General features: G+C 41.3%; 2 protein-coding genes across 3 annotated transcripts; both read right to left on the reverse strand.

The window, feature by feature from the left end:
- Positions 1 to 6,223: 6,223 nt before the first annotated feature.
- On the reverse strand, positions 6,224 to 8,142 carry txnl4a (thioredoxin-like 4A). The gene is made up of 4 exons (XM_017421012.3): positions 7,989 to 8,142; positions 7,669 to 7,856; positions 6,892 to 6,995; positions 6,224 to 6,743 (listed from the first exon to the last, which is right to left on the reverse strand). Exons 2-4 carry the CDS (start codon positions 7,819 to 7,821, stop codon positions 6,572 to 6,574), a joined length of 429 nt encoding a protein of 142 aa, XP_017276501.1. The 5' UTR covers positions 7,822 to 7,856; positions 7,989 to 8,142; the 3' UTR covers positions 6,224 to 6,571.
- Positions 8,143 to 9,312: 1,170 nt separating this feature from the next.
- On the reverse strand, positions 9,313 to 18,896 carry znrf2b (zinc and ring finger 2b). 2 transcript variants are annotated; one of them, XM_037975645.1, is made up of 4 exons: positions 17,910 to 18,896; positions 16,120 to 16,215; positions 11,736 to 11,841; positions 9,313 to 10,223 (listed from the first exon to the last, which is right to left on the reverse strand). In XM_037975645.1, the coding sequence occupies exons 1-4, from the start codon at positions 18,346 to 18,348 to the stop codon at positions 10,166 to 10,168; spliced, it is 699 nt and encodes a 232-aa protein (XP_037831573.1). In that variant the 5' UTR covers positions 18,349 to 18,896; the 3' UTR covers positions 9,313 to 10,165. The 2 variants fall into 2 exon arrangements, with proteins under 2 accessions (XP_037831573.1, XP_017276427.1); XM_017420938.3 differs by having other exon boundaries at positions 18,018 to 18,885.
- Positions 18,897 to 20,549: the final 1,653 nt, after the last annotated feature.

Genomic DNA, 20,549 nt, shown 5'->3' on the forward strand with positions numbered 1-20,549 from the left:
GATAAAATGGAGTATTTTCCCCTCCAGTGCTCATGAGCGTCTGAGCCCATTCGTGCTTGTTGGTTCAGCTGCAGCTTTTTGTCAGCGTCGCACGTCTCCGGCAGCAGGAGGTCTGGTCTGCCTGTGAATCCGGGGCAGGTGCTAATTGGGTCTGAACTTTCTGAATGGAGGAGCCCTCCCCATGGATGGAGGTGCCTGTGAAACAAGAGGGTCCTCCTGTGACGTGTAGTTGTTTTTTTTTTTTGGTTTTTTTTGGGGGGGGGTTGTGTTCCAGCATGCACACAACACACCGGTGTGTCAGCGTTGCCTCAGGCTGCATAAACACACCTCCTCTCTGCGCACCCCCATCCGTCTCAGAGGACCCCTCGCTTTGCTGCGTTGGTAGGAATGACATCCTTTCGGGAATTTCGTGGGAAGCGAGACGCAAATCCACTGAGTCACAGGTTTCTGAGTGGAGTAGAAGAAGGAGCTCATAAAACCAACACGGCACTAAGTGTTTCAGCCTCCATGAATCAAGGAAAGGAAGTATATGCTTTTTTTTTTTTTTTCAGGCCACTATCAGTGTGAAACTTTTTAATCTCTGGCAGCCTGAGGGCAATGGATCATCTCATCTGAATAAATCCCCCCGAGAGCCAGAATTCAAAGCCCCATTACAGCCCATGAGAGACAAACATAATAGATTATATGAATAAATATCATCTTCATTCAGAAGTTATTTGGAAATAAGCCCCTGCTCACCATTTTCCCCTTAATGAAAAGTGAATTATCTGCTTTCTATCGCAATCCCGAATCAGTAAACTGATTTTCCCCTGCAGTAATTAGGAAACTAAGACAGCTGAGAAGAAAACGAGCCTTGATATCTCTCCCGGGCGCGTCAGTTATGCAAAGAGGCTGTGATGTAACCTAAAAGAGGAGCTGAAGTTTATTGGATGAGCGAGTTGAAGGGCGCGCAGCTGATGAGCGCTTTCACCGACCCAAAATAAACCCTCATTGTGGCAAAACGTCTTAAAGTGGTTTCAATTTTAGATCATTTCCAGCTCATAAATAGGTAATAAATACACATTCGCTGGTCATTTCATCGGTTACTTCTGTCAGAGGTCTACAGTGGCACAAGCTCAAGACAACGGCATGTAGACACGATCAAACCAAGCAAGGGATTTACTGAAGATGATAGAATGATCTACTGGGGATTTTTTCTGGGCAGGAATGGCTCGAACAGACAGAAGAACCATAGCGCAGGAAATAAATTATTAGAACCAGGAATAACCCGACACGTCCATCATCTGAAGATTGGACAAAGGGAGGATTTGAACAACTTTACTGGAAAGCATTTATACAGACGAACAGAATAGTAGAATAAAAATCTTTCTATCTAAAACCAGTGGGGGTCACGATTATGAAATGTTGAGTCTTTCTTTGAGACCCCCTAACCCATTAAAGACCACAGTATCCTCATCATCTGATGAAGAAATTCTACAGAAAGCAGCCACTTCTCACACAGATTCCTGTAACACGAGTGTTTTCAGCGTGCTGTAAGGCCTTCACAGGACGCACCATTTGACCTACACCTTGAGGGGTCCGGCAGCATTCCCACTAAGTTATTTATAACCTACAGAAACTGTGTGCTCAGTCGGCTCCCTTCCACTTCCGTCAGTCCAGCTCTCTGTAGTTCTGTATCAAACAGACTAGGGAAGCCTCTGTTTGGCTGCTGTTAATAGTCATTCCCAAACTACAAAGTGGCTGCTTCAGTTCAGGTAGCCTATAAAAGAAAAACGATTGCTGGGTTGAATCAGATGTACGGCGAATATACAACAAAAAGAACAAAAGAAAAAGAAAAATATGTATCTTTTTAATTTTTTAGGCATTAGGATTCAGTCTGGCTCTGCCACCACACGCGCTGACCACACTACCCTGGCAAAACAAAGGTTTGGGCCGGTTTAGTCCAAGCGTTTAAGATTTAAATGTCCAATCTGTTTGGCTTCGACTTTATGTCCAGTCACCTAAAGATTCATTAATAAAATGTTGCCTTTCATTGACTTAGGTCGTATTCAGACCTGACACATTTGGTCCGCTTTAATCAAAGCAGAGTCCGTTTCCAGCGTTGGTCCGGACTTTTTTTGCAGGTGTGAATACAGTCATGTGGATCAAACAACCGGGCCGAGACCCGCTTTTTGAGGTGGTCTCGGTCCGCTTCCAAACGAACTCTGGTGTGAATACAGACCGGACTTGAATCGAACTAACTACGTAAAGCATGCGCCTTTTTGGACTTCACGGGCCACCGTTGCTAAGCATCATGGGACAAATGGCATTATTTCATTGAATGAGCTGCTCTTGAATTTCAAAATGATTCTGTAATTGTACCAACAGAACGAATGTGCACATAACAAATGCAGCACGCAGGACTTCCATCTTTATTTCCGTCTCTGTGCTCTGTGCTCCAACCGCTGCCCCCGTCTTTCTGTCCAATGGGAGCAATGACCGTCACCCACGTGGCTTTGTTTATAAATTATAGTCCGCTTACAAAAAAGCACAATGTGAATGCAAACCGCACCAAATGAAAAAAATAAAGTCCTGGTGTGAATACACCCCTATTTTAAAATGATTTCAGGAAATTGGGGGCCGGATGTAGATCCCTCAGTGACCGCTTCTCGCCCTCGGGCCATATTTTGCTCACGTGCGCTCTAGGGGTATCTGAAATGAACTTTGTGGAATATTTGTCATACTGAAGGCCCAATTTCAAAAAACATGCGTCTTTTAATCCAACCCCAAGCATCTGAATGTAGAGAAGACTCGCGAATTAGCGTCTCTACTAGTTTAGCGATAGCGTGTTTTTTTGCAGTAGCAACGTTGACTTTTACCACAGTGAGGACATTTTTTTTGTGACACTTGACTCCTAAACTACGGACTGCACCTTTAAGTCAACACTTGAGAATGCTGGAAGGTTAAATGGATGAAAGCTTTGTTTTATGTAGCTACATGCTATTTAGCACGTAAACTGCTGTTACAATCCTTTTCCTGCTTGCTCTGTCAGGAAAGATGGACGTCACTGAGACTGAAGGAAGGAGACACATGTCAGCAACTCGTGTTTGGGTTACATGAGTAGAAGAAAGGAGGTGTGTGTGTGTGTATCTGTTTTAGTGCCAGTAGGGGAAAACTAGAGGGATCGGTGGAATGGGGGTGCCCCAGAAACTGGCAGTTGCCCATCTCCCTTCCCCCACCCTGGCTATCCAAATATTGTTGTGCCAAACCAGAAAAGCAAGGAGGGATGGAGTAAAGTCAAAGAGGATGCCAACATGTCCTCCACCAACCCCACCAACCCCACCCCCCTCCTGGATCATCCTCCCGCTCTGCCTGCTGCTCTTCCTCCATTCAAACGCTATAGCCACAAACAGATCCCGGATTAATGTGGCTTTAGAGCGTAAGCACACATATTCCCGTCATAGTGTAAATCGCTGCTCGTCAACTGCTGGCTCGCAGGCCAAACGCGGCCTGGGAAATCGTTCCATTAGGCCGATGAAGTGTTAAGCTGTTAATAAATCGAACCCGAAAGCAACACAGCAGTCAGTTCGCCTGCCCTCGACGCGTTATTAGGCTCAACTCGGCCAGAGTAAAACCTGCCACTGAGCGCAATACAGCTGTTTTTAGCTCACTACGATGAGAGAAGCACTGGATTATGGGAAACTCGAGTACAAATCCAGCATTTAGCTGGTTTATTTTCTCATTTCATCCAAGCTATGCTAATTGGATAGCCAAACCAGGGCCCCGATTGTTTTGTTATTTCAGGCTTATGCAACACTTTTTAAAAAAAAAAAATGTCATACCAATGTGTCAGAACACTACATCAGCTAATATTAAACCTCTACACTTTTTGCACGACACTGTTTGTTTAGTTTGTTGCTGTTTCCTCAACCGAACAGCGTCCGTGTTTCCAGCCTCGAGAGACGGACATTTGACCATTAATACACATGTTGTTCAGACATTTTTGACAATAAGTTGTTTCATAAGCCTGAAAAGTTGCATAAAACATGCTAACGTTTGGTTTAAGCTAACCATTAGCCTAGCCTGGAGGAAGACATTAGTAACTTTTACTTAGTAACTGCCATTTTTAAAAAATTTCCAGACTAAATTAACATTTTGGGAGCTTGTTTATCAGTTGGCAGCAGAAACCGAAGTAAAAATAAACAGACTGGCCAGGTTTTTTTTTTTTTTTAAATGTGTCCAAATTTTGTGTAGTTTATGGGAAACAACTACTTCTCTTTCTGTCAGTCCTGACCCTGAAATACACTCCGTCCTGTGCTCTACATCCCGCCATGATCCTATTTAAGTCGAGACCGGAGCGTCTCACCGTCCCCCTGCTTGTCCAGACTTCTCCTTTCCCCCTCAGGCTGAGGTGATTAACAGTAATAAGGATCAACAATGCATGATAATGTGAATTATAATGAGCCGACAGCCGCGGCCTTCGACCTTGTGCTCCACACGAGGACAGTAGCCCTGCGGGGGGGACAGGACAAAGACAAAACCACGCCTGACTCGGGGTTAGCATAAGTGGAAAGGACACGGGACACCTCGAGGCGGGGGGGGGTCTGTGAGGCTCTCAACGCAGCGTGCACACAAAGAAACGTGAGACTGTCGGTTTCTTCTCAACTGTGGCTCCCAGCGTTCACAAATGACAACAATCAGGTCATGTTTTAGCTGCCGCTTTTAGTTGTGCTCGAAAAATTAATCGCCCTCGACTTCTTCAAAAGCATTTTGGTTTCGATTGGGTGTCGCTTTCGCTTTGTGAGCAGCCAAGTTCGGTTAGGATGATGTTGGTTTTTTAAATTTGTTTATTTTACAGTAATGGTTGCGTGATGAAAATTGCATCATTTTTGTTCTCGTCGCGGCTTCGTCCGCCCCTCCGCGACAAAAAGCTCACGCCAAACCTTTTCTCACAGGGGTTTGCACCAAGTGTTGTGTGATTGGTCAGAAGTTGTTGATGAGAAAAGCTTTAATGAGCTTTAATGGAGTCTGTTCCAGCAAAACTTAGAAAACCTACGAGCTTAAAATAAAAAAAAAAGTTTAAAAAAGCTTGTTTAGATAATTGTAGTAAACTACTGGTGAAAATGTCTGTTAGCGAAATATCTCATGAACCACAGAACGTATCTTAATGAAACTCTCAGGAAGTAATCAGTGGATGCACGTCTTCAGCTGATTAACTTTTGGAGTCATTATGATTTAAACAACAAGTGGCAGGCACCTTTAAAGTTTCTCTGGGAACTTTTCAAGTTTGTGTTTTTGTGCAAAAGTTGGACAACTTCCTCTGGAACTCTGTCAAAAAATAAAAATAATCACCCGTTCAAATCGTATGTGTACTCCTCCAGTCTGGCAGGTGTTAAACAGCTCTGGGCACAAAATCACACAAACAAAAGAAAGGTTTTTTTACCCACAGGAAGTCACTCAGGAACATTTCAATCCATTTACCTTCCACGAATACATTTCTGCAGCCTGTTCCAGATATCCAAGAACTGCCACAATGTTACTTTAAACCTCAGTCTCTACAGAAACAGTGTTTAAACAACTTATGCAGTGATAAAACTCACTGCTTTTAAAGCTCTCTCCATCCGTATTCAGACCTCAACATGTCTTGTTTTGCTTTCAGTTCAGTTTTTATCCCTCCTCTTGACTTTTGGCTCACATGTTGCTACAACACTAAGCTTGTGCATTTATTTCTATTGATCAACACTGAGTAACATTTCTGGAAGTTTTACAGCCGTGCAATGAGCTGAAGGCTGAGGTGCAAAACTACTAGTTCCTCTGGCTCCATCTAGTGGTGAAATTTAAAAAAGATTTGAGGGAAGTGCCTTCTAATAAGTCAAATACTTTCTTTTGTTTCAGCTGCTGTGTGCACAATGCAATGATTTTTGTAACTTTATCATCTCTAAATGTTAGAAATACTTGACTCCATTTAACTGAAAACAAATGTGGTCAAATCCTACGACCACATCACAGCTAAGTAAAATCTAAATATGAACTAAATCAATATCATGTTTTCTAGGAAATTCGAGTTCACAAAAAAGTATCCATGAACTTTAAACTGTATTAAACCGGCCAGTCCCTATACCTCTTGCCACGAGACAAACAATTACTATTTGTCCGGTTTCTTTTGCAGCAAGGATTTAGATATATCATCAATATAACTATAAATCAACAAGAGCATGAAAGAAAACACTACATTAAGCAAAACTTGTCATATATAGAAAGCCATGTTTATTCCAACAGTTAAATATGGAGTCTTAAACAATGCGTCTGATCTGATTCACGCTTATTTCACAGAAATAAGCCTTTGAAGAACAAGGAACACATAAATCTACCTAACAGAGTTTGCTCACCTGAAACACAAATGGCACAAAGTAACATGATTCAGACCACTGAGAACAACACTGTCCTGCTTCACAGAGAAGGTAAAAAATGGTGAACAACTATCCTCGACTTTCGTTAGTTGTAGTTGCTTATCTGTGCCACAGTAATAAGGGAAAACACAACACAGAGAGGCAACGGAACAAACAAAGAAGACAAACAAATAAAAAATAAATCAATATCTGTATTTTGTGGAATAATCCTTGGGGGACACCACCAGACCTCTTCCTTTTCTCGCTCCTCGGTAAACCGTTTCAACAATGTCTATCATCTCCTGCTTGTCCTCAATGATCCAGTTGATCTTATTGTTATTACCGGTGCCCAAATCAATCATGATGTGTTTGTTTCTGGGAGAGAATAGAAAAAAAAAAAGAAGAAAAACATCATTTTACAACTCTGAGTCAGACATCTTTTGCCGTTTAGTTTGTTTGTTTTTGTCACTTTTTTTTTTTTTTTTGCACCGATCCCGTTGCCGTGTTTTCGTCCGAGCCCTACCTGAAAAAGAACATGACAGTGCAGGGGTCGTACAGCTCGTACATCTTGTTGAAATCAGGCACTTCTGTGATGTCCACAAGGTAAATGACGGCAAAATTCTTTACCTGTGGGAAAAGAGCAAGAGAAGTAAGAACGGCAACGTCTGCTCACCAACACAGCCAGAACAAAAACAAGCCAAAATAATAATAAAATAAAAAAACACTAAAAAGACACATAACCCTTCACATTTTATATCCTGTCAAGAAACTGTTCAAGCAACCAAACCTGCAACCTTTAAAATCAGTGATTTTAAACCAACCTGGCAGAGTTAAAAAAGCTTATAAATATAATTTAAACTTAAAAATGACAATAAAAAATGAGTTTTCTTTATTTTAAAACCACTGCAGCCCAACAAGAGCACAAAAACAAATGAAAAGACACTAATGATACACAAACATGTGAACTAACTTAAACTTAAGCTGAAAATCTCTGAATTTCAGGGTTTTAAAATAATTATTGTTGCTACTATTGATAACGGTTTCCCAGACTGACCAGTAGCATCTGCTTGAAGCTCTAAGCGTGTGGAAACACAGATTTATATATAATAAGTACACTAATCCAGCAGGTTCAAGTAAATAAATAACAGGGTATTTAAAAGTGCTTGAAGATTATGTTGTTGTTTTTTACTTCAACATGAAGATCATCACTGGAGCCATCTGGACAGTATGTATTGGCACTAAATTTATGAAAAAACAAGTGAAGTGACTTCTGCAGGAGTTAGGGGGGAAACATTCAAACCTTTTCAGCAATGCTGTACAAAACTTCGTCCATTTTCATACACGTCGGGTCCCAGTCGTGTCCGAAGCGGATAACAAGGACTCTGTCCTCCTCGGACAGAATGGCCTGGTCCACCTGCCAGCCATTGTGGAGATGTGGTAACATGTACGACATCTTCGGTCCAGGATTGGTCGATATTACCCGGAGAACTGTAACAGAGTTGTCAGTAAAGCCGTCAGATGGAGTTGGTTAGCTAACGTTAGCCGAGGGAAAAAATCGAAAGAGAAAGGAATGAAGCCTTCCAAATAGGAAAACTAACAAAATGTTATTAAAACAATTACCTTTAAATTTAAAAATGCCTACAATATGACAAAATACCAGTAAAAGTTAACGGTTTATTTCAAGACAAAGGTTGGATGTTGCTTCTCTTGAATGTAGCCGCACGGACAACAAACCGCTCGGTGTTGACGTCATCAAATCTGCGACTCAGGAGACTCGACGTCTTTACGTCATGTCTCTGCGTCCATTTCCTTTAAGCTTTCTATATTCAAAACATAGACTGTATATAACATTATATAATTGAAAATAACAGTCTAATTATTGATAAAACGATATTATTATGTGTTGATGACTAAATCATTTAAATTCATTTACCCGCCTACTTTATCTTGTTTAGGACTGATACAGGAACAAGCAGAAGAAACCAAGCATATTCTATCAGACTACAGACATATTATAACTTTTTACATTATTGTTGTCTTAAACTCACACCTACAGTGAATTTAGTATCACCAAATGAGCTAATATGCATGTTTTTAGACTTTGGGAGGAAACCAGACCACAAGAAGAAAAATATCCTACAAAAATATGTAATATTTTTATGGAATATATATATATATTAAATTAAGAGAATCTATGCAAAGTCACTTAGATAAGTAGAATAAATTAAAGTAACTAAAGCAATTGAAACATGGTTCTAGGTTTTGCTTCCTAAACAGTAAAACAAAAGTAAAATATCTAAGTGAAAAAAGTATGTCTGGTATGGAAGTATCTAAATAAAATTTTTGAATGTTTACAACCTAAAGATCTTAGGTGGGCTTTCAGTGGTATTCAAAATAATCCAAGTTATTGAAAAAAAAAGAATATTGAAGGAAAACATCTCTTCATGTATTGAATTTAGGTAAAAAAGCTTCTCCTATGAAATTGAAAAAACATCGTAAGTAGTGCATGTATGCATTACCATATGTGGTTTAGAGAAGGACTGCAGACTCAAACTGCTCATTCCAGAACAAGAATAAATATTTGATTGTGTTCCTGCACTCCAACTTCTAGGAATAGGTTACCTGTATGAACCATGCAGCAAAAACCTTAGTATTTGAAAGCCTTAAAATATTATTCACGAACATGTAAACAATTTAAGAAAAACAATAGGCATTATTTAGTAAAAAATGAGCAAGAGTCAAACTTTTTACATGCTTACCTATCTCTTAACATATGCAAATTGACACAGTTAACCTTTTACCAAGTAAAACATTCCTCTTTGCTGCTCTATTGGTTCAGAAATTTTAGTTTATCATTGTATTAATTCCATTTACTCTGCTTTTTTTATTTTAAGAAGCTATTTTATTCACGGTGCAGGAACACAGAAACTTAAAACTGTTCTAATACAGGAAGACAAAGATAAAACATTTATTGTTGTGCAATTTATTACAGTACAATCAGGAGGAGAAAAAAAAGACAGACAACAGGGTTTAAAGATTAAAGAAAAACTTTCCAGTCTATGACATAGCAGCACATTATGGCACTCCTTAGAAAGAGTATAAATCACTAGATAGGTATCAACTTTTCCTTAATTCCACGACTAAACGCCACAATCACATTACTGTGGTGCTAAATGGCCATGTGATTCACAAGTTTAACTATCACATGTTATATAATTTGGTGTTTGACACATGATTGTTTAACAAACAATATCGGTAGCCAATTTGGAATAAAATTAAGATCTATTCTCTGACTACCATCCACACAGCAAATCATCCCTTAAAGCTGATATAGGCTTTGTTTTGAAAATCTGTTTGGCTATTTTTCATATTGCACAACATCCACACTCTGACCAAGTCTGTCAGCGGTAGCTTGAATCTCCTTTGCAACACGTTGGATAAAGAAGTCCCTCGCTGTAAAACCACACCCCGCTCAGCCTGACGGGATCGGGCTCCAGGCCGCACACACAGTTGCTTCAGGGCCAACAAGCAGCAGAGGGAGCGTTCACATACATCAGGGAGACGACGCGCCTCCACCAGTGGTTCTTTTAACATGGAGATACACATCCAAATGTCTGTCACTGTTCTGTGAGGCAATATAAAAAAAACAAACAAAAAAAAAATTTGACGCATCATAATGTCTTAGAATCCCTGAGGAAGGCCGATGCTTCGCTGGAACAGGCAGGGTTGGGATTAGGTTTGAGGGCGCGGCCAGTCGCAGTGATGAGGAGCGGACTGAAGCGGCACCTCTGCAGCTCCTACTCGGCAGGATGCTCCGGACATGACCGATTCACCTCAAACCACTCATCTATGCACCTACAACACAGAGAGGAAGGTGTAACACAAACGTTTAGTGTCTTACGGTGAGAGGGTTGTACAACAAAATGGCGGAACTGCATTTAACTCTGCAAAAAACAAAACACTACGGGTAAAGAAAACTCGTAATGGCTAAATCACTAAAAATCGTGGTTAGTCTGGTGGGTGGCTATCCTCTGTGAACTGAAACAGAGGCTGGGGCAGTGGGTTGCCAAGATAAAAATATAGGCTTCCACTAGATCAGATGAGCACAAGCCTGCTTTACGTTTTCCACCATTATTGGTGCAGATGTAACTGATCTCAGCAAGAACACAACCACCTCTAACTTCTTCTACTTCTAGTTTTAAAGGGCGGCAAATCTAACCCAGGGGTGGCCAATCCTGGTCCTCGAGAGCCACTATCCTGCATGTTTTACTTGTTTCTCTGCTCCAACACACCTGGTTTAGAGGTTAAATCACCTCTTCATGTTTTGCAGACGCCTGTTAATCACCCATTGATTCAAATCAGGTGTGTGGGAGCAGAGAAACAAGTAAAACCTGCAGGATGGTGGCCCTCCAGGACCATGGTTGCCTACCCCTGATCTAACCTGAACCCAGTGAGGTTCTAATGTTGTCACTTTTACTGCACCATACCATATACAGCCCAATATGTCTGGATGGATGAATAGATGAATGGACGTATTGACCCGTTAATGGATAGACGGATTGATATTATAGACAAACATAAATAACTTGAGTTACAAATAGGTACTTTTTTCATTTCCCTGACAAGTTAGATAAAATGACCGAGGTCTGGTTACATTTGCTAGCCGGGACTTTTAAAAGTGGACTAATGTCAATACTGCGTCTTTGTTTGTTCATCGTTAGAAAAAGTTCAGATATTTGTGGTCTCGACTTTTACGCTTTTATTCTGAGCCAACCTCCTGCTGACGGTAGCTTTATACTTCAGAACTGACGTTCTTACAAGCAAGCAAATAAACAATATATGGCAAAATGTCAGACGGTGGATAAGACTATGTTTAGGAGGTTTATTTCTTTTACTCAAAGTTATGGTTTGTCTTTATTCTTCATCCTCAAGAACGGCTCTGCTTCAGGGAATTTTACAGATAGTACCTGAGAGGCACCCCTTACATATACTCCAAGGGCTAACAGATAGCGTGAGTCATTTGCCTAAAGACTTTATCTGTTAGAGACAGATATTAAGCTAAGATTTGGTGTGGCAGTAGCTAATGCTCACCCACAACACACACTGTGGCGTGAATTAATACATTGCGCAACATCTCATGATATCTTGGGCGTTCTTGCACAACATAATGTTAAAAGTTTGACCTAAACGTCTACATCTCCTTCTTTTCTCAACGTAAGCTGACCTTGGTTTAAAACTCTGGCATGAAACGCGGGGGGGTGATATGCATTCCTTCAAGAAATGCTGGGACTTTCATTATTTTAACGCCTTTGTCACGCTCTCCCGCCACACTCGGCCTCGCTGCGTGTTCCTGTGAGCGCTTCTCACCCTTTGTGGTAGATGCAGAGGCAAGGCAGCCTGGCGATGGTGTCCCCCTGCTCCAGCTCGTCTAAACAGATGGAACATTCCCCAGAGTCCCTGGACAGGATGTCCTCTGAGAAAGACAAAAAAAAATGGACAAAATGAGCGGAGAGCTGCGCCAAACGTTCACGACCACCGAATCCTGCGCAACCATCTGTTCAGCCTTGGATACCAGAACACCTTTTATCGTGTGAGCCCAGATAAGGCTCCATATAGGCTCTGTCACGTATGAAGTGTCGTTTAACTTTTAATGAAACCGTTCTATGTTCTATTTTGTTGCATAAGAATAGTATAGGTGAAGAAAAAAAAAAAAAAAAAAAGGCAACAACCGCATGGGCTTTACGCATCTGTACGCCCGTGATAAGATAATACGACATTTGACCCTGTCCAGCAGATGAGCTGCGTTTGCACATTTATCAGCGGCGTGCACACTCCCGCCGACGTGTGCGCACGGACCCGGAAACGCAACAAGAGTTCTCCTTTTGTTCGCACACATGCAAACTCATTAAGCGTGGCGATGGAGTTGCACAAAATGGCTGCTGTGTGTTTACAACTGTTCTCCACAGACGGCATCTGTTTTTTGCTCGTTCCTGTCTGTGCGCATGTAGGTCTGTGTGCGCGCGTGTGTGCGCACTCGTTACAGGTGCTCAAACTCTACACGCACGTACACCGGTGGCTGCTTAGACGTGCAGACGCATCACATATTGAGATTAGGCTTTGACATTTTTCTGCTGCAGGTGCGTTCTTTTGTGGTTTTGCACAAACGCCTCGTATTCATTTCACTTCTCTTTTCCTCTGACGGTTTCAAGTTAGAACGTCACCCAAATCAGTAATCAGATGGGAACGTACAGCTGCATATTGAACGAAACAGCAGTAAATTACAAACGGATCAAATTTAATTAGCCATGCTACTAAGTTCCTACAACAAAACAGAATATTTGATTCACTATTCTTTAAAGCATTTCTCTATGCAGATGCTTTAAAGGGCTGCTACAGTTTGAGTCTGGGACTCTTCAAGGTTCCAGTGCGGCAAACATAATAAATATATCTTCATTAAAGGGTGGTTGGTGGTGGCTGTGTATGACTAGCAATTTTATGGTGACTTGATTTGCTGTGAGCATCCATGCAGACTGGAACAGGGTCCTCAAAAACTAACAGGAACATGTAGTTTCTGTAGGTGGTTTTCCATCTGAACAGTTGCAGCTGAGTGTATATGACCCTCATCAGCCAACTTGTGCTTCCTTAGGCTAAAAATATACTCCTTATAATATGAGTTTAAGTGTTTCTGATATCCTCCTCACATTTACTGAAGTTTCATGTTGGGAAAATCAACTGTAACGCTCCCGCAAAACTGGAATTCTAACTCAGACTGTGTTTGAAGTGTTCCTTTGTTTATAGTATTGTGGTTATTGTATAAAATACTAAATAGAGGATAGGGGACGGCTCAATGTTTCTGCACTTTAAACACTAATTGAATTATAAATGAGTATTTACAGCCAGGCGTCGCATCAATAAAACCCAGCAAGAAACGCTTGTATGCGGACCTGAATGTGAAGCGACGGACACCAGTAATTGTCTGGTTTTGGTTGAAGAAATGTAATTAACATCTTCCGCTCTAAAAACACTGTCCAAAAAAATATTTTGACATATATGACGCACTTTTTTGGTCGTATTTTATTTACGTTACACAAGCATGGACTGCAGCTGAACCTTCAAAATACTAAAATTCTTTATTATTACCTACAGAACATCTCTGTGCAGAACTGATTTTAGAGCTGTAGTATGTGTGCAAATATTTAAAAAAAAAAAAAGGGGGCCGCACAGCATTATAACGGTTGGCAAGCAGCTTGTGTTACGTAAACGTTGTGATTCGCAGTTAGCACGTTTAATGTTTCGACTTGAATGTTTTAAAGATAGTTTCAGTTCACACTTTTCTAATCATTTCTTAAGCCATGCAGCTCGGACACAGGAGGCAAGCTACATTAGACAAGTCTAGTTAAAAAGGCACTTTCAATAAGTTTTAAAGTCATAACAACGAGCCGCAGACATTAGCATTAGCTTCAGTTAGCCTGCTGCGTAGGCTCAGAATCGCAATGCATTATGGTCCATTTCCACCGACTGTAGGGGACAACGTCTGTCGACTACTTTTATCGCACCGCATGACAAGTTTCTAGGGGACTATACGGTGGATAAAAACTTACAATTCCAAACACCACTACAAAATGGCTGACTACAAGGCCTTACATGTAGATAATCTCCTGACCTAATCTGGCCTGAAAATTCAACATGGCCGCCTTGCAGGTGAAAGGTGGTGATAGACACGGCAAAGAACATTTTATATTCACCTCCGTCAGTTTGTACCTCACTAAATCAGTCACAAAGACAACACTGAACGACTTCTATGAGGAAACACGTCGGATTATTGGCCTGTGCTGCTAACAGCAGTTAGCCTGGTTACTGAACACAACAACTGGTTTCTGCCTTGCACTGAGCACACGGTTGAGTTGGGTGTCACGTTATCCCCAGATCCGAGTTCAGACTTTCATCTATTTGGACAGTTAATGCAGACAATGAAGCTGGCTGCCTACATCAGCGTGTTTATTAGCAAGGGGATTTCCTAACGCAATCCATTTCTGCGTTTACACATGCGCTGCCATGTTCCCAGTGAAACTGTTACCATGTGAGCTGTACAAATGGCTAACTGAACCGGGTGCACGGGCCAAGAAAACAAAAACAGAGCTGGATGAATGTTTAACGCATCCACAAGTGTCCTGCTACGAAGAAAAGATGTACGAGTAAACCCAAGCATTCATTATTTATGAATAAAGTGTCTTTCAAGAGCACAAGTGCACCTTTTGCTTGACTTTTTTCAAAGTAGCACAACGTTTAGCAGCATGAACTAAAAAGCTAGCTGTAACTTCTTTCTTTCCTAATTCACATGTGTGCAATGCGCTTTTCCTACAGAACCATTTTTTGGTTAATTGCAGTAAGATTAAACAATTCATAACAATTCACGAAAGCACACAAGAGCAATGCAACTGCACTGATAAAGCAGATGCGTACTGATGCAGTTTGAAGATTAATTTTATTCCTTTTAATGATTAATTAGCTGATTTAATCTATTTAATGATTAAATAGATTAAAGAGCAAGGTAGCATGTTTGTTTCTACAAATATCCATTAGAAAAAAAATAACACAAATCCCCTGTATTCAGTTCTTTTGGGGGAAAATCCTGCTTTTGGTTGCACTTCTTGCTGTTTATCAATGTTGGGGGTTTTTTCAACAGTGACACCAGCTGTTCAGGAGGAGAACTGCAGCAACACCGGCATAAACAGCAACAAACCTTTTGAAAGAGTGCTTTAATCTGGTTGTGGAGATGAACGAATATTCCAGAATTGATTTGTGTTTTATTGTTTATAATGTAGAAAATACATTATGCTGCTCACTGCTGAGATACTGAAAGAGCGTTAAACCAGCTGGCTGTTTCATTATTTTGCACTAGACCTCACAATTGTGTATCGTTTGTCAATTGTGAGTCTGGTTTTTTTTTGTGGTTTGTACTGTAATTTCAAATGAAAATCTGTTTGTAAGCAGCCATTTTTATTAGGTACTCACTAAATTACATAGAATCACTTCTTTGCTTTGCTGTATTGTATTGCAATCAATCAAAACAGAATTAAGGGCTGAACTGTACTGCATTAGTTTTTGTTGCTTATGTATCTTTAATGACTTTGATCATTGGCAGTATACTGAGATAGGTATCACAATGTTGGCCACCGACCAAAGATGTATGACTCAAGTATGTACAAGTACTAACATTTTTGTGGTCCATGTACCTATAGGTGGTTTTGTGAGTCTTTGTCGGATTTTGACACACAAAATTATAGTGGTAGAGATCTGTGATCCTAACAATTGACAGCTGAAGTACACAAGCATTGCTAGAAGGCTAATTCAGCAAAGCCATGATGACAACATAACAGTCTTAATAATCAATTTACAATATTATCCATTTATAAAAACTGTTTTCACCTTTTGTAACAAATATTAAGTAAGAAAAATTTGTTTATATGTTTATTTGGCCTCTTTAGAACATCTCAAGACCTCTCACTTTGTGTTTTAGTTATGGGAACAATCATTTGAAAGCACCATCATTTGCCTTTGTTCATTGTTCAGTTTAAAGCAGACGACTGAGTTTCACATATTGGTTTCTGTGCCTCTTTTGAGCTAAATTAAACAAGTCAAAAAGAGGAATTTAGGACTTAATAGCTTGCCATTATTAACAAACGTATATATAACACTAAAATGAACACCGAGTCATGCCGCACAAAGATCAACACTGACACAGTCTTACTGTTATACGTGAGGCGGGTTTTGCTGAAACACATGAGCAGGTGCTTCTCTATTTCATCCGCTGCCATGAACCTGGAGCAAACAGGACAGTGGAACCCTGGGGGGGAAAAACAAAAACACAAAAACAAAACCATGACGATCCTGATGTGACTCTTTCAGGAGCTTTTATTGATATATACACAAGTGAGGATGTGGGACTGTCAACTTGGGCTTGGTCTAATACCTGCATACCAGTCGCCATCGAGGAGAGGCCAGAAGGGACAATGGCTCCTGGTCGGAGAGTCTTATATGAATAATCTGTCTGTCAGTAACTACTGAACGGATTTCAACAAAGCTCACAGAAATGACTATAAAGCAATCCATTTTTAAGTGCTTTGAATTCTTTCGAGAAAGGCCATTTCCAAAAAGGAATATGTATTTAAGGGAGAAGTAGTGACTGTGCAGTTCTCAGTTAGTAATCTCAACTGTAAAGCAAACAAAATAAAGTACCGGAGTACTTTTAATTGCCTGCATTTGACAGCAAATTTGCAAAGGATAGTAGGCCAAAAAGCTACATGATCGGAGATAAGCCGACCGCCAGTTAAACCATGAATGCTGTACGTAAAAAAAAAAAAAAAGGGGGGGTAAATAAACGCCTCGTGTGCGGCTGAGGGTTATCACAGCAGCTGCCATCGATGTTTGTTTCGCCTGTTTGTAGAGGAGGTCTGTGAAAGTCTCTGAACCCAGAGGGAGGCCTGCAGAGGCTCGGTCACGTGACTGTCACGACCAAAGGTTGGTGATGAGGTTATCAGTGATTAGACTTCCTCATTACTTTTACCAGTAATAAGAAAGCAAGAGGAAAGGGGGGTGGAAGAAAAAAAAAAAACTCCAGTTTTATTGATCCTCTTATGAAACTGTGACGTATGTGATTTCTGCTCGCTGTAAAACGAAAGCAGAGCCTTCCGCTGGAGCGTTGAAAATGCTCCCGTCGTGTCGGTTCGACTCCAGCTGACCTGGAGACGTTGAACAGCTAAACTTGCAGATTCGGGAAGTTTGTTTGTGTGTGTGTGTGTGTGTTTCTGACAGGCAACACATAACCAGCAGGAAGCTCTTATCTGTTGGCCTACATAGGGTACTTTTCCCTCTCTAGTCAGAGCAAAAAAAAACAAACAAAACAAAAAGAAAACACAGACCCACTTTGCAAAACAGAGAAGCAGAAGAAGGAAGACAAAGGGCAGTGCCGGCTGAGCCACCTGTGGCTACAGTAAATGTGCTAAACAAAGGCCTCAGTCATCGGACGGCTATTAAACAGAGACCAGGTATCGCATGTCAAATGGAAAAACACTAACTGACACAGGTATGTGACGAAAGAACAAAGTTTGAGCAAACTGGAGATATTTGGCCCCCATTGGACAGAGCTCGAAAACACCTTTAGGGTGATCCTGACAGGACAAGAACTACAGGAGTTACAATAGTTAGGGAGTCTTTAAAAAAAAAAAAAAAAAACTAATCTGCTCGCCTATAAAATCACTCGAAAGTTCCAGGGGACGTAGAAAAGATCATGACGAGCAACTAACTGAGCGAACAAGTGAACTTTTTACTTCCCCTATGCACAATCGGCAGTGGTTTTTTTGGTGGAACTTATTGCAGATTGTAAGAGATTGTGAGAGTGTCAAAACATCTGATGGCTTGCATGAACCGAAGCTTAGAGCCCGGAGGCATAAAAACTGAGATAAACGTGGCATGTGGGGCAAACAGTGCAAAAAAAAAGAAAAAAGAAAAAGAAAGAAAAGAAAACAAAGGACCACTCACTGCGTTGAGAACAAGGAAATGAGGAGATAAAGATGTTCGACACGTGTTGCGCAATGACACCTCTCTCCCCACATGGCTTTGGATGATCTTTTCTGGGGGGTTGCTTACCTCCCAGCAGGCGAGGGGACAGGTGAGACGGTAGGGACCCTATGAAGAGTCTGTGTGCCTCAGGGGCCAGCTGGCCCTCATCACCGTCCGTGTCATCGAGGCTCTGGTTGTGTGACCCTGACCGTCCGCCCGCAGGGATACTCAGGCCGGGGTTGGCTGGGCCGCCTCCGCCGCCGCCCGTGTACCGAATCCGGGGCCCGTCGGGTCCATTGGTGTACCTGAACCCCGCGATCCTCTCGGCCGCGCCGGGGTTTGCAGACGACGGGAGGTCGGAGCTGGAGTATGCCCGAGTTCTGCCGTCGAACACCGGGCTGCTCTGTTTGGCCCCCATGCTGCTCCCCCCTCTCGTCCTCCTCCTGGTTTCCTGCGCGTTTGTTAAAGTTTTTTTTTTTTTTTATGGGTTTATTTTCTGCCAACACACATGACTACACAGCGAGTCCCGACGAGACGACACCAAGAGGGGAAACAAAGGCCAACAAAAGAAGAAAAAAGCAGCTGGAGTTCGGTGAGCCAACATCCCAGAGTTCCACGGTGCGCGCAGTCTGCGCGTAAAGTGCGCACCAGCAGACGCCGAACTTGATCTTCGATTGTTCTTCTGTTTTTTGGGGGTGTTTTTGTTTTTTGTTTTTTTTCTTGGTACAGCCCTTCCCCTTTCTTAACAACAATGGGAGGAGGTGTGTTTAGGGAGGAGGAGGGACGATAAAGTGAAGAAAAATAAAAATAAAAAAAATCACATGGGTCCCGCGCCTTCGGTTTCTCCGCGTCACGCGAGCAAACAGCCGCGCGTGTTTCTCCAGCAGCTCGTCCGCTCCGAGTTTGTTTTTCTGCTCAACTGCGGCCGCCGGGAAAGGAAAATAAAAGCAGGGATTGCCCTCCTCCTCCTCCGGCAGGGGTGGGTTGGGGATGCAGCTGAAAAACTNAGCTGCGACAGCGGAGCAACACAGGCTCCCTTTCAAAGTAAGAGCTTTTACTAATGGAGAGAATACTTCTAAAGAGACTGCAGTCACACACGAAAGCTGTCTCTTTGCACAAATATGTGAAGCTTTATTTAGATAGGTGAAGTTTTATTTATTTGGGGGAAAAATGAATATTTGTGTCTTTAGATCAGACTGTAAATCAAATATATAAAAGAAATATATGATGATGATGACAAGAAACAGCTTAAAATCCAACATAAATACCTTCTATATGGTCCAAAATAAAGAGACTGCTCATAAATGCCAACCCTTCTCACTATTTCTTCTATTTACTTTTCATAAAATACAAAAACGACAAATCAAACTGAAGTATTTTCTTTATGAAGAAATGTTTGCTCTCCGCGCTCAAATATTTAGTACTGCCGTTATTTCAATTATGCATGCGTTGAAACCTTTTTTTTTTAAAAAGTTTGTGTTATTTCACTGCATTACTGTAACTATTCAAGCGTTTTTTGTTTTTTTTTTAAATCTAATTTTCCTCTAAGGGCAAAAATGCTCTCTCTTCTCGAGCCACATATGGATATTTGTAGGTAATTAAAAGGCTTCTGTCATACAGCCTTGCGTGATTTCTATTAAAGCTTCTCCATGCCGTCATATTAGCTTAATGTTGGCAAAGTTGATGTTTTCTAAAATAAAATAAAAAGCATGCCTGACTGTCAGTAATGATTGATTGACATTAACAAAAAGCCTCGTCCTGCAACATTAGGATGAACTTTTGAAGTGGGGTTCTATGGAACATTAGGGTTGGTTTGGGTTTCCTGAACTCTCCTTTAGTTCTGCTGCTATAGGCTCAGACAGCTGGAGGACAGACTGTCCACATGTCCTCACTCTGCTGCTGTTTTCACTCTCTCTGCTGTAACTATTTATATCATTAATGTGTTTTTCTTCCTATAGAAACTCCACCTGGACCTGTCCTTCTGTGTCTGTCTGCGTCTCCTTCCTGTCCTCTCTAACCCCAGCCAGTCAAAGCAGACGGCCACTTGTCCAGAGCTTGGTTCTGGTTCTGGTTCTACTGGAGGTTTCTTCCTGTTAAAAGGCGGTCTTTTTTCTTTCCACTGTCGCTATCGTGCTGTTCAGGATGTGAGGCTGAGACGAAGTGAAGATTCAACAAAACCTGCTGACTTCCTTAGATAGAAAACTTTTACTAATTGGCTTTTATAATAAATGTTTCTGTACAGCACCCTGAGACGACTTCTGTTGTGACTTGGTGTGATATAAATAGGGTGAATTGGATTGAAAAGATCCAAACTATCCTATTACTTTATACACATGAAGTCAAAGTGCTTCCTGTGAGTGGTACTGTTTTAATATTATCATTGATACATTTGTTTGTATCTAAAAAAAAACACATTATTGACTTAGTTAGTTAACAGTTCTAATAAGACCAGCATGAAACGATAAAATAACTGTTATTAGATGCAGCAGCTTTGTGCATCAGGAAAGACGCTTCTGGATAAACCCGTCATGCTTTTACTTTGAAGGCCGAAGCGTCCCTTCCGGCGGGCGACACATTGCCTTCACCTTGACGCATGCTCCGAGAGGGCGCGTCAGGTGG

The sequence above is a fragment of the Kryptolebias marmoratus genome, linkage group LG5 (assembly GCF_001649575.2).
Source record: "Kryptolebias marmoratus isolate JLee-2015 linkage group LG5, ASM164957v2, whole genome shotgun sequence".
Classification (NCBI taxonomy): domain Eukaryota; kingdom Metazoa; phylum Chordata; class Actinopteri; order Cyprinodontiformes; family Rivulidae; genus Kryptolebias; species Kryptolebias marmoratus.